At 35.3% G+C, this 14,444-nt stretch overlaps 1 protein-coding gene across 1 annotated transcript; it reads left to right on the top strand.

The window, feature by feature from the left end:
- Nucleotides 1-609: 609 nt before the first annotated feature.
- LOC113340824 (cytochrome P450 734A1-like) lies at nucleotides 610-4,664 on the top strand. Its single transcript, XM_026585886.1, has 5 exons — nucleotides 610-1,172; nucleotides 2,209-2,432; nucleotides 2,518-2,762; nucleotides 3,023-3,425; nucleotides 3,768-4,664. Exons 1-5 carry the CDS (start codon nucleotides 890-892, stop codon nucleotides 4,230-4,232), a joined length of 1,620 nt encoding a protein of 539 aa, XP_026441671.1. The 5' UTR covers nucleotides 610-889; the 3' UTR covers nucleotides 4,233-4,664.
- The last annotated feature ends 9,780 nt before the right edge of the window (nucleotides 4,665-14,444 follow it).

Here is a 14,444-nt window from a genome sequence, read left to right as displayed (position 1 = left end):
TTACGGTTTGATAAACATGCACAATGATAATTGAGCGAGTGACACTATTCATTCGATTAAGAATTTTAGATTACGATTCCCTCTAACCAAAAAAAAAAATGATATAGTACTAATTTTTTAACTCCTATTATACCAAAATGAAAACTTATACCAATCAAAAGAAAAAAAATCGTTTTATGTCTCCTATTGAGTAACACACCCATGTTTCCGTTATACATATATCCATCCTCTTTTATTTTTGCATTTATTTTGTTGAACTGATATGATGGCCACAAGCAAATAACCAACACACCACCATTCTTTCATCAATGCAAATTAATTCTTGTTACATTTAATTATCAATTATCCTCAAATAATTATGTTTTATTATGAATAATACACTCATCATTTAACTAAGCTACTAACTAATATCTCCGATCCTAAAAACATTAATTAACAAAAACAAAAATAAAAAAAAATCGCAAAGAAGGGTATTTTGGTCCAAAAAAAAAGATTTGTTAAACTAGTTCCGCGTTGACCCCTATAACTCCCCATGGCGGCCCCTACGGCGCCGGCCTTGCGTACCACTCTACACATAACAACACTTTAGTAATAAAGAAAAGGGGGGGTTGCTGTTAGCAACAGAATATAAAGGGGGAGGAGGTGAGTTTGAGAAGAAAAGAGAGAAACAAACTATAAATGAAAAGAGAGAGATAATCTCAAACTTCTCAGAAGAAGAAAAACAAAGCCTACTACTACCACCACCACCACTATATATTACTATTATGTACTGCTACTAAAACCCATCATCCCTTATATATATATAGAGAGAGAGTGAGCTGTTTGAGAGAGATACAAGAAAACAGAAGAGAAGAGAAGTGTTTTTATAGAGGAAGGAAGTGAAGAGAGAATGGAGGAAGAGGGTTCAAAGAAGTGTCTATGGTTACTGTTCAGTTTGTCCTTGGTATTACTAGTAGTATTAAAAGTGATGGGGTTTTTATGGTGGAGACCAAAAAGAATTGAAGAACATTTTTCAAAACAAGGGATCAAAGGACCTCCATATAGATTCTTTATAGGGAATGTTAAAGAGCTTGTTTCTTTGATGCTTAAAGCTTCTTCTACACCTATGCCGCTTTCTCATAATATCCTGCCTAGAGTTTTCTCTTTTTATCATCATTGGAAGAAAATCTATGGTATGTATTATCATCTCTTTCATCTCTCTATATCTCCTCTCCTCCTCCATTCTTCTTCTTCTTGAAATTGTCTTGATCTTTTTTAATGTATACATGGGAAAGGGTTTGGGGTTACAAAAAACAAAGAAATCATTGATTTTTATTTATACTCATAATGGGTCAACTTCAATTTTATTCATTAAAGTTGAAAACTAATCTCTTTTGAAATTGTTCTTTCAAAGTCATGATCATGTTTTTGAATGTCTGGAATCCAATCACTGACTCTTCTGTTGTTGTTTGAATGCTAATTTGAATCTTTGGGGGAGAAAGAAATATAGCTGTTGTTGTTATCATTACACTATTCTAGTTGTGGCTGTGGTTGTTTGCTGAATTGAATTGGCTTGCTGTTCAGTTTTTTTGGTGTCTTGTTCTAAAGAGAGTTTTTCTGTATTAAGGTCATATTTTTTGGAGTTATTTGTTTTACTTTTGGAGATTGTTAGGCCTTTTTTGATGTTTCATATTGTGGTCCTCTTCCACCTCCTCATAACAATTTTTTTCAAAAAATTTTCATCATGATAATTATAAGGGAGCTTCAGAATTTGTTTTCTTTTGGGTGAATCATGACATCATCTATATCATATATATATATATATATATATATTTTTTTTTTTTTTGGTTTGATGAGTTTTCTTTGTCATTTATTCCTATCTTTCTGTTTATCTTTTTATTTTTCTTCTTTTCTTTCAAGTTCTGAATCTTCTTGATTTTTTTAAAGCCTGCAGTGTTTGTTAGTGGTTTAGTATCATGAGTTGTCTTCTTCTCTGTTTTTGCTTTTTGTTTGTTTGGCAGCTTCACTATCTCTTGATTGTGTTACTAGGCATAGTACCCTGCATACATCAATGCCCCCCTTATCTTCTTCTTCTTCTCCTCTTTCAAATTCATGTATCAAATAGTAGTTTTTCTCATTTCTATTTTGTGGGGTCTTTTTAGTAAAAAAATAATTACTACATTGCATATTTTTGATACTGATGTGAGGTTTGGTATTTCGGAATGGCAGGAGGAACATTTCTTGTGTGGTTCGGACCGACGCCACGATTAACCGTTGCGGATCCGGACCTGATTCGGGAAATCTTCACATCAAAATCAGAATTTTATGAGAAGAATGAGAATCACCCACTTATTAGACAGCTTGAAGGTGATGGTTTATTAAGCCTTAAAGGTGAAAAATGGGCACACCATAGAAAAATCATCACCCCAACTTTTCATATGGAAAATCTCAAAGTAAGCAGTCATCCAACTAATTAATAAATCATTTTATTTTATTTATTTATCTATAAAAATTAATGGAATATATTTTTATTTTCAGTTGTTGATACCAGTGATGGGAGACAGTGCAGTAGAAATGTTAGAGAAATGGTCAGAGATGTGTGGTACCAGTGGAGAAGTAGAGTTGGAAGTAACAGAATGGTTTCAATCTTTGGTTGAAGAAGTTATTACAAGAACTGCTTTTGGCAGCAGTCATGAAGAAGGAAAAGCTGTTTTTAAGTTGCAACAAGAACAAATGATTTATGCAGCTGAAGCTTTTCAAAAGGTTTTCATTCCAGGATACAGGTAATTAATAAAATTATTGTTATTATTTCTTAATCACAGTGTTAATTAAAACATCAGTGGAGGTGGTGTAAGTGAAACTGTTCCTGACAATCTATATTAGTTGGTTCACAGCTGTGTACTTAACTTATAGCATATGAGTTTGGTGATGTTTCAGTTTTCTTCTGTTTCAGTAGTTTCTGTTCTGTTTCGTCTGTTTATTAACTTATAGCATATAAGATGAACCGTATTAAATTATTAATTATTTGTTTTTGTTTCTTCAGGTTCCTTCCTACGAAAAAGAACAGGTGTTCTTGGAAGCTGGATAAAGAAATCAAGAAATCTCTGATTACGTTAATAGAACGGCGAAAACAAAACAACAGCCAATTTGTTGATGGGTGTTCTAAAGATTTACTGGGACTTATGATCAATGCCGGTTCGAAAGAAACGACGTTAGTCCGGTCGGATTCTTCGTCGTCGACTTCGACTATAACCATACTTGACATTGTTGAAGAGTGCAAGAGTTTCTTCTTCGCCGGTAAACAGACTACATCAAATTTACTCACCTGGATTACAATTTTACTGGCTATGCATCCGGAATGGCAAAAATTGGCACGTGACGAAGTTTTGAAAATTTGTGGATCACGTGATGTACCAACGAAGGATGGCGTGGCGAAACTTAAGACGGTAAGCTCAATAAATCCAGAAAAAACTACTTTTCCTTTGTCTAGTTACTGACTCCAGGTGTGCATTGGTTGTTGTTGTTAGACCTGAAATTACCGTTACGCCCTTATCTCTTTTTCCAGAGGAGGCCTGACATTTTTGTCTCATTTGCAACTTACAATATTCAGATGTGAGCTAGCATGGATGGATTCTCCAGAAGTAGAGAGACCAAAAACACATCTTTATAGTCCTTTTACTAATATTAGATTTTCCCTCTTTTAGGGGCAATTATGTGATGTACTTTGGTCACGAGGGTATTATCGTCATTCTTGCAAATTATTTAGGGTGTTTTGGGTATTTTTGCAGTTAATGATGATCGTCAATGAAACATTGAGACTGTATCCACCGGCAATCGCAACGATTAGACGGGCTAAAACAGACGTTGAACTTGGCAGTTATAAGATCCCAAGTGGAACGGAGCTTCTAATACCCATCTTAGCAGTGCATCATGACCAAGCGTTATGGGGAAATGATGCAACAATGTTCAATCCGGCTCGGTTTTCCGAAGGAGTGGCTCGTGCTGCTAAGCATCCTATGGCGTTTATACCATTTGGCCTTGGTGCACGTACATGTATTGGACAAAATCTTGCAATTTTACAAGCAAAGCTAGCAATAGCTGCAATACTTCAACGGTTTTCGTTTAGCTTATCGCCGAGTTACCAACACGCGCCAACAGTCCTGATGCTTTTATATCCACAACACGGTGCACCAATTACATTCCGGCGACTGACGGAACCAATCAGTAGTACTAGTAGTCAAGATCAAGGCTGATTTACAAGATAAGCTTTATAACACCACCACCGGTAGCAAATTAAGATGCAACATGGGTCTTGATTACAAGATGCAAGAAGGGTCAAGATTACAGATTTTGCAAGGGCTGAGCCACCACAAGAAATCACCCTGTGGGTAGTACACTCGATTTAAAGACCATTTTGCCCTCCTCTGTCCCCGATTGGATATATATACTGCCTTCACCCAAGTACAGTGGTACTACTAACAACCCACAGCCTGTGTTTTCTATCAAATGTCCAAATTAACCTCAGTGTGTTACTGTAGCGTTTGTTAGATTTTTCAATGAGAGATCTTTTATCTCTGCGTGTATGTAATGTATACTTCCTGTTAACTCCTTTTTTTTCTTCTTTCATCCTATACAATTTGGTAACCCCTACACATTTGTGAATGTTACATGGTTTCTACTCCAAATCTCTTCATTTCTTCCAAGTGCATTTGCAACTCCTGGTACAACCACCAAGTGTCTGACTCGATGTTTCGAAGATCTTGAAGGCGTGAACGACCCGGCGATGAAAAAACATCTCAAAAGAAATATATGACAGGGGACTGATTAATTTGATAATACCAAGAGATGGCTGAAACCCAAGGTAAGAAGAGAACAAATGCAACAAGTTTTGGGAGCATGTGAAGCGGACAACATTCATAAGGGTGTTTCCATTATAAGGTTTTGTTAATTAGGAGGGAGAGATCTTGATTATAAAAGAAACAACAATGTGCATAAATTTTTGTGTGGGTAATGGAAGGTACATGGATATAATTTTTGTGGTTTTTGTCAGATTAGTGTACTTAATGGTGTTGAAACCTAAGTTGTTTATATTCTAATTAAACCAACTCCATTTTTAATTGAGAGAATTATTTTTTAGATACACTATCGAGGAACAAAGCATCTGAATAAACATTTTTGAAATGATTATTTTGTTTTTTCTTGAAAAATATCTTACTAGTGCACTGCATAGTAGAGTGACTGTTCTCGTGTAAACGCAACTAAAACGCGACAAACAATCTAAATAAAGCAAGAGACCAAATGGCTTATGGAGGTTATGTCGAGACACAACAAGATAATTGGTCTTTGTTAACAGGTGTTAATCGAGGTGATGAAGTGCATGTTAATGCATAATACAAGTAACTATAATGAGAGAAATATTAAATAGTGGGATTTAAGAATAGACCTCGATGAAGCTCATTCTTGAACAACACCTAGTTTATGGGCTCGATTGTGATTTCCCTACAACAAATGTAAATATTTTTTGTTGGGTGCAATAATCAAAAACAAAGAAAAATCAAATAAGCAAAAGTTATTGATACTTAGCTCCTTTATAATGGAAGTGATTGTTTTGACGAAACGAACAAGCTCCCCGTATCTCCGCAACAGCAACAAGGCAAAACTTTGGAAAACAGAGTGAGTCACGTGTTCAACACGTTGTCCTTAAGACATTAGCGCCCGGCTACACTCAAGAGTGATGCTATAGCCCTCACAGGACGGATATCTCCAGGATAAAACACCCTAATACACCTACTACTAGCATATGTAGTAGATGCTCAACTTGAGCTTGGCAACTCCGAAAAAACCGTTAAGGAAAATCGCGAATGCTTAAAAAAACGCTATAAAATATTTTCCCTTAGGGGTCCCTCTAAAATATAGAGCAACCCCTTTCCCATAGATTTTACAAAAGGAGTGAATTTCTTTATATAATGGAATAAAACAATTTAAGAAGAAAAACTCCCCGATGTGGGACTAAAAGGTTTATATAGTTTCTTAAAACTACTAAATATTGGAAACTCCACGATGTGGGACTAAAAAGTTTCATTCACAAAATAAAACAATAAATTATAATTTTTTATTAAAACTTTAAAAAAATTTTTTTTTTTTTATTAATCGTTTTCCAACAATCCCCCACATGAATGAAAACTCAATAAAACATGAAAACACAGATAGATCTTGGTAAATAAACATCCCAACCTCACGATCCAAACAGACTGATCGTGCAAGTGTTGAAATCATACTAGTCATTTCTACGTCCTCTCCCTCACACAAAAGTGTGTTGACCCCAGGGTCATACTATGGATTGCATAAATCATAATAGTACTGAGAGCTTTCATCTTCAATTCTCACATGGTGAGACTACAGGTATCTTTCACCAAAGTGAAAAAGCATGAACTAGTGAACCCTTAGTGACCTTTAGGTCCTAAGTTCTAGTAATACCAAAACCATCAAAATGAAAATCACATAAAAAACGCAGGAAATACCATTTTAGGCAGAGGTGTCCATGAGGTCTTGAACCTTTGCTTAGTGAGATATTACCAGAATTGCTTGCTAGAGACAGTGAACTATGTCTTGAACTGCTAGCATTTGATGTAATTCGTGATAACAACCACGGGTGATATCTCCAAGATTGCTGCCAAGCTCGTGCCGTTTTGTCCGTTTTGGCCCTGGACGTATCCTGTTTCTCAGAATGCTCTAGAGAATCAGCTCATATTCTCACAGGAAGCGACCCACTTCCTCATTCAGATAGGTGAGTTTCCATAAAGAGTGTTACTGCTACACCCCACTTCAATCTTAAATTGAAACTATAGAACTCATTAAGACTTATTAAAAAGTCATCCTCCACATGCAGTCACACTATCACGTCTACACCATAGGGAAGGGACAGAGAATGAAAATCTCTGATAGTGTTTACCTTTACCCACCACAAATTAGTTGTCTCATTCGAAACCTTGATCATGGGATCTCCAGTCAGCAAGGTTGAGTATCCTTCATGGCAAGTTTAATATATGAGCTTAAGCCCCAACCCCCTCGATGCATTTTTAACTATCTCTTTGTACAAACCTTTCGTCAAAGATTGCGCGATATTCTCCTTGGACTTTATCCAATCAATGGAAATAACGCCGATTGAGATTAGTTATTTCTTAGCTTTAACTATTATAGCTTGGCTAACACAATGTATAGATATAGCTGGCACAGGCCTATGCCAAAGAGGAATGTCTTCTAAAAATCATCTTAGGCACTCGGCCCCCTCTCATGCTTTATCTAACGCAATACTCTCAGATTCCATAATGAATTGAGCGATATGTTTGTTTGGAAATCTTCCAACAACAAACCCACATGTTAGAGTGAAACCATATCCACTCGTAGACTTAGACTCCTCTGAGTCAACTATCCAGTTTGCATCATAAAGTCCCAAGGACAACAAGATACCTTTCATAAATCAAAAGAGTATTTTAGGTACCATAATACTCTACTCAGTGCATCTGAATTCTCTTGCTCTGGACTACAATTATATCCACTTAACTTACTCACAATATAGGCAATGTCTGGACTCTTACAGTTCATTAAATTCATCAGACATCCTATAACTTTTGAGTATTCAAGTTAAGATACTCCACTACCCTTATTTTTCTTGAGACTACAAGAATAATCGTACGAAGTACAAGCAGGTTTACAATCAGACTGATTGTATCTCTTAAGCACAACTCAACATAATGAGAACGACTAAGACTTATAAATGTTTGATTATCTTCTAATCCTCATCCCTAAGATTACATCAAAAGGGCCCAAGTCTTTCAAGTCAATGTTCTCATTCAGTGCATGTTTTTAGTGGAATTGATCACATCTATGTTTGTATCAAGCATATCATCAACATACAAGCATACAATTACACAGACATCCTTAACAAGTTACTTGTAGACATACTTGTCAGATTCATTAATTTAAATCCACTATCCATTATCACATGATTAAATTTTCCATGTCACTGTTTACGTGCTTATTTGAAAACCATACAAAGATTTTTCAAATTACAAACTTTGTATTCACAACCTTTCACTACAAAGTCTTCAGGTTGATCTATGTAAATTTCTTTACCTAATTCACGGTTTTAGAAAAAGCTGTCTTAACATCCATCTGATGTATCTCTACGTTCTTTATGGCAGCAATAACAATTAGTATCTCAACGGAAGTAATTTCCGTCACAATTGAATTAGAATCAAGGAAATCTACACCTTCTTTTAGTTTATAGCCTTTAGCTACCAACTTAGCTTAATATTTTTCCACAGTTTCATCTACCTATCGTTTCCTCTTAAAGACTCATTTACATCCCATGGTCTTACAACCTGGAGGTAAACTAGCAAGCTCCCAAGTCTGGTTCCAACGGACTGAGTCCATTTCACTAAATGAAGCTTCTTACCAGAATGGGGTTTCAGTAGATATAAGGCTTCTTTACAAGTCTGTGGCTCAGACTAAGCTAGGCATGTTATGAAGTCGGTTTCATAAGAAGTCTCAAGTCTAATTATTTTACTTCTCTTAGGCTCAACATCAACTTCATCTTCCTTTAAAATAAGTTCTGACTATTTGAAGATAAATCTAGGGGATCAACAACACATCTCTAATGAGGTACAGGTTTAGAATAAACATGTTCAAAGAACTCAGCATCCCTAGATTCCGTAATAATATTCACACCAATGTCAGAAAAAATCAGAACACACAACCAAAAATCTATTGTGTAGAAGTATACTCAATATACCCTATACGAAAACACAATCAACATTTTTGGTTTCAATCTAGTTCTTTTAGGAAGAGGAATTACAATCTTAGTCAAACGCCCCCACACTTTGACACATTCATAAGAAGGTCATCTACCGTTCCATAAACCATATGGAGTTTCATCTGATTCTTAAAAGGGTACTTTATTCAGGATATACTAGTTAAGAGGACTGCCTCCCCCCACAAGGCCGCAGGTAATCCTGAACTAATCAACATGGAAATTATCATCTCCTTAAGGATACGGTTGTTATGTTCAAGGCTTCTAATTGGTTTCCAACTTCAAGTTTATACATCTTAAGGCTTCTAAGGCGTCATCCTTATCCTAAGCAAGTATACAAGATAGTACCTCGTACAATCATCTACGGAAGTTATAACCATCTTTTACCACAGTGGTTTTGGGTTGAACTCATGTCAACTAGGCCTAACTGAATTAATTCTAAAGGCTTAGAATTACTCTGAACATTTGTGCTAAAAGATTTTATAGCATATTTTGATTCTTCACAGATTTCACTTTTGTGTTCAAAATCCAAACTAAATTTGGGTACGAAGCCTATGCTAGCCAGTTAAGCATTGACTTATAAGTTTACGGTTCCAAGTCTACCACGTAAAACAATCAATCACACAAAGATATCACAAGAATCAACTACGTTCACATCATCAGTTTTTCCGTTAAGCTTATATAGACCCAAAGTCCTATAACTCTTGCTTAAAAAATCACTGCCTAGTTACAACAAGTTTTCCAGATTCAATTAAGATCTTAAATATTTTTCCATCTACAACAGAACAAGATACAAGATTTTCGCATATGCTCGGAACATGAAAACTTCATTCAATGTGAGAATATTACAGATATGAGCTTCTGCTCGACCTTTTCCTTTTATGCAACCTCTATTGCATATGAGTTACTCAATAAGAGTTTCTCGACATCCCCTATCCTATGATAGGAGGTGAACAGGTCTCTGTTTCAACAAACATTCTTGGTGGCTCCAGAGTCCACCTACTGGTCTCTCACATTGGTTATTAAAATAACTTCCGACATCATGCCACCAAACTCGTTCTAGTTTGTTTCAACTAAATTAGCATTAACTTTCTACTTATTAAGGTTTTTATGTTGTCTACAATTTACTGCCGCGTGGCCAGAAATTTTACAAACATAACACTCACCCTTAACTAAAGTAATTCCGGATTCAGGTTTACGAAATATACCTTTATCATGAAGACCATGCTTAGAGTTGCGTTCGATGTTCTCACCTTTGCCATCTTTGGAAGATTTGTTTCCAACCACATGCGGCTATTAGCCATGTCCCTCGGAGATGACACCTTTATTCACAAATCACAATTCCAAATCAGAAAGTAAAATATGAGTTTTGAAGATAACATCTATATATACAAACTTCGTTTGAATCAGCGTTTCAAAAAACTCATGGTTACCCCACAAAAATTAATTTAGTTAACAACAATTTTCTGCTCGTCAGAATTTTTCAGAAACGTTTTTCTGTTTTGTAAAATATCAAAAAATACTTTTACAACTCCAAAAATTCTGAAATTTTACGCGGGTAACTATCAGGATGTCTACTACGTTGTGTCAAAAGGGTTCATCGAAATTCCTTCTAGATTAAAAGATAAAATTGAAACTCTACAGCTGACCAGAAATTCGTTTTTGTTTTTTCACTCCACAATTAACATCCATGATTCACAAACCAATCAATCGTTTTCGATTATTACAAATATAATGTCTTAAGATTGTTGGGTGCAATAATCAAAAACAAAGAAAAATCAAATAAGCAAAAGTTATTGATACTTAGCTCCTTTATAATGGAAGTGATTGCTTTGACGAAACGAACAAGCTCCCCGTATCTCCGCAACAGCAACAAGGCAAAACTTTGGAAAATAGAGTGAGTCACGTGTTCAACACGCTGTCCTTAAGACATTAGCGCCCGGCTACACTCAAGAGTGATGCTATAGCCCTCACAGGACGGATATCTCCAGGATAAAACACCCTAATACACCTACTACTAGCATATGTAGTAGATGCTCAACTTGAGCTTGGCAACTCCGAAAAAACCGTTAAGGAAAATCGCGAATGCTTAAAAAAACGCTATAAAATATTTTCCCTTAGGGGTCCCTCTAAAATATAGAGCAACCCCTTTCCCATAGATTTTACAAAAGGAGTGAATTTCTTTATATAATGGAATAAAACAATTTAAGAAGAAAAACTCCCCGATGTGGGACTAAAAGGTTTATATAGTTTCTTAAAACTACTAAATATTGGAAACTCCACGATGGGGACTAAAAAGTTTCATTCACAAAATAAAACAATAAATTATAATTTTTTATTAAAACTTTAAAAAATTATTTTTTTTTTATTAATCGTTTTCCAACATTTTTCTCATTGAAACAAGGAAGTGAACACAATTCTACAACAAAATGAACACAATTCGAAATGTATAAAACGACCATCTGTACTTTTGAATATCAGTCTTTCAAATTTAACGGTTAAAATTGGGATTGGTAGATGGTTAGGTTTTCTAACTCGAATTGCGTTCATTTTCTGTAGTAATGTAGAATCTTATAAGAGGAACATATCATCAAAATATTACACTTAAATTTATTATCATTTGGGTTTTGCGAAGAAAATAGCGTAAATCTCGTCTGACCTTGTCCATCGATCCTTCCTCTGCAGTGATATGTGAACTGTGAAACACTTACCACGCGACTTGCCAGCATTTTTCTCATAACAATGTGCCTATGTGAGAGATTGATTTCACTGTTCCCCTCAAAACAGTGACAATTGCATATATTTGCACTGTCCAAGGCAAGAAAGATTAGGAAATAAGTTCATAAAGTGTGTGTCACAACTTGCGATTACCAAGTACAACAATCCTTACTTTCAAAGCAAAGTTGGTTGCTGTAATCCAACATTAGTAACCCGATTTTCTTTAATTTTATTGGAGTTTGGTTTTTTCACAGTACTCAAGTAAAAGCTTAGCTCAAAAAAAAGCAAAGGGTTTGAATTTTATTTAATGGGGATCTTAAGAACATGTCTTTGAACTTGGAAGTTTCCAATTCCTTGCTTCAGAGAAGGTTTTAGTTTACCAAAGCCCATTTACTTTGACTGTTTCACCATCCCTGTTTTACTGTGGGTAAAACAATAATAAACCGACTAAAAATATCAAAGGAAACGAAAAGATAATCTATCCTATACAGGAAGGTATTTCGAAGCAGACATTCCTTTCAAAAAGAGAAGATGATTTAATAAAAAGTTAAATGACAGAATAGGATTCGTATTCCCAACCTTGGATATACTTCGAGGAAAGTATACAAAAGTTATTGAGCCAAGAAATATGTGTAGCGAAGTGTCATCTTATCTACACTGTTAACACCGTTAGTCGGAAAAAATAATCTTGTTATTATTAGTATTATCATGCGCATGAGTGCATATTCCGAAGAATGATCGTATATTTTTAAACTGTCGGACCTGTTAATAAGAAAATGCTCTTCAACGGATACAAAGCTTAATGGCTTAGAGGTGCATCATCATGTTGTTGTGCACTTGTTTGTATAATAGCACGAGTCTCATTCGTTGGGTTTTTCCTATAATTAATTAGTGATCAAATCATGATTTAAAATAAAATTCTGTCAGGTAATAAAGAGCATACTTCAATGAGATTTTACTTCCCAAGATTTTCCAGCTCATGGAGAGCCACCCTACAAAATTAAACAAAGCAACCTAAATGCACTTGTATTTTACTACTAGTATAGTTATACTTGAAAAATCCCGGCTAGATTGGAATCATAGGATTTCATGCTCAATTAACTTCGCCAGTTAGCCCCTAGAAGAACTAGCTGGTACTGCAACACACAAAATAAACTAGACCCTAAGCTAACTGGAAAAGAGAGTCTTCCATAACCAACCTAAGCTAGCCCCGTCTAGCTAGTTCTTTACTTAACTTTCTCTTTTTCTTTTTGATTTTGCTAATTTTTTAAATGAGCTTTAAATCTAAATTACTCACTAAACTGTCTTACAATTGATTGTTTTCTTGCATGCTAAAGCGCAACTAGACAGGAGCTTTTGCAACTTTTGGCCTTGGTTTAAGCCACCTTGTCGGGTATTTATGCGAACGCCGGAGATAATCACGTACGTACGTACAAAATGGCGTACAGGCAGCACACCTATGATTAGCCAATAGACACTATATCTATATGATTGATTAGCTACATTATTAACCGTATATCAAGCGACATTAAATCGAATCTTACTGCTAATGATTTCTATCAGTAACAACTAAGTATAGTAGTTTAATGCAATTAGTGCTTTGATTAGTTGTGTATTGTGTTTCCTTGCCAGAGATTTGTGTCTAGAAAATGAATTTATAATGTTATTTTGTCAATTATTTTACGCGTATATGAGGTATTAAATGGCGCATTGTACTTGTTGTTCCTCCTATAAGTTTGTAGGATCCCAGAGCTTACAACGCGTTGTATAAAGCATTAATCAGACGCATAAACAAAAAATAAATAATTATACAAATAGTATGATGGTGTGGTACAACCAAGTGCATTTAAAAGAAACGTATAATGTATTATTCCAGATTTGAAATCAGCAATGGGTTGTGTACATGGATTATTTTTTTATTTTTTTCGAAATAGAGGCAAGCCTCATGTATATTAATGAAAATTCTTCGATTCAAAATCGGGATCTATTACAGGATTGTCAAAAGAGTTTACAACACATAAAGATTTTACAGAGACAAACACATTCAAGACACCCAACTACACAATTACAGTACATGATTCTAAGGAGAAACCTAATCATTTTCTGTAAATCTCTAAGTATCAGGACAAGTGGAAATGTCCTGGTTTGGATTATAAGTAACACCTCCAAACCATATAACAAGACTACATACTGTAGATATGTTAGGATCGAAGGACCCAACCATTTCTCAAGGGTTTTTCCAAAAACAAAGTAAAACTTATGACACAGGTGTAGAAGAGTCCATAGATCCAATCTTTGGTCAAGGTTTCTTTCAAAGTAACAATTGATAACCTAAGTCGATCACCATAAATCGAAATCGGCCGGAATCGGTCAGTGTCTTCATCAGAATCGGACTTCTGGAACTGGTTGTTGTCAGTTGTCTTTGGTGTTATAGTTGCTGCTAATGTCTTCAGTGAACTTGGAAAACTTGTGTTGCTGCCGCTGGTCTTGATATCTTGGTGATATTGTTCATGATGAAGTTCATCAGATAAATTAAGAACCAAATGCAAGAAAAACCAAAATAAAAACACAAACCCAAAACAATTTCACAGAATAAAACATAATTAAATAACTGAGATTAGAAGAAAAGTAAAAAAAAACACTAAACCCTAGATGAGAAAAAAGTAAAAGAGATAAAACAGAAGAGAAAACCTAGATTTAGAAACCAAAAAAAAAACTTGATCAGAAAGAGGATGTGACTAAAGAGAGTAGATGAGAGAAAGGATGTGACTAAACCCTCGTAAATAGTGACGTATTCGTTTAAGTCAATGCGTTGACTTGACCAAAACGGATACCCAATATCCGTTTCTGTAGTATAAACATCCAATAAGCGCACAGATTTCCAACTTCTCCTTCTCCTTCTTCACTCCATTTCCTTTTCTCGAGACTCTCTCAA

Source organism: Papaver somniferum, unplaced genomic scaffold, assembly GCF_003573695.1.
Source record: "Papaver somniferum cultivar HN1 unplaced genomic scaffold, ASM357369v1 unplaced-scaffold_24, whole genome shotgun sequence".
Lineage (NCBI taxonomy): Eukaryota > Viridiplantae > Streptophyta > Magnoliopsida > Ranunculales > Papaveraceae > Papaver > Papaver somniferum.
Note: the sequence above shows the minus strand (reverse complement) of the source record. Positions and strands in the feature narration are given on the sequence as shown.

Excerpts from the sequence above, each read along its gene's own strand:
- LOC113340824 (XM_026585886.1), top strand. The coding sequence starts at position 890 with ATGGAGGAAGAGGGTTCAAAGAAGTGTCTATGGTTACTGTTCAGTTTG. Across the intron at positions 2,433-2,517 it reads TTCATATGGAAAATCTCAAA|TTGTTGATACCAGTGATGGG; the intron begins GTAAGCAGTCAT and ends TTTTATTTTCAG. Across the intron at positions 3,426-3,767 it reads GCGTGGCGAAACTTAAGACG|TTAATGATGATCGTCAATGA; the intron begins GTAAGCTCAATA and ends GTATTTTTGCAG.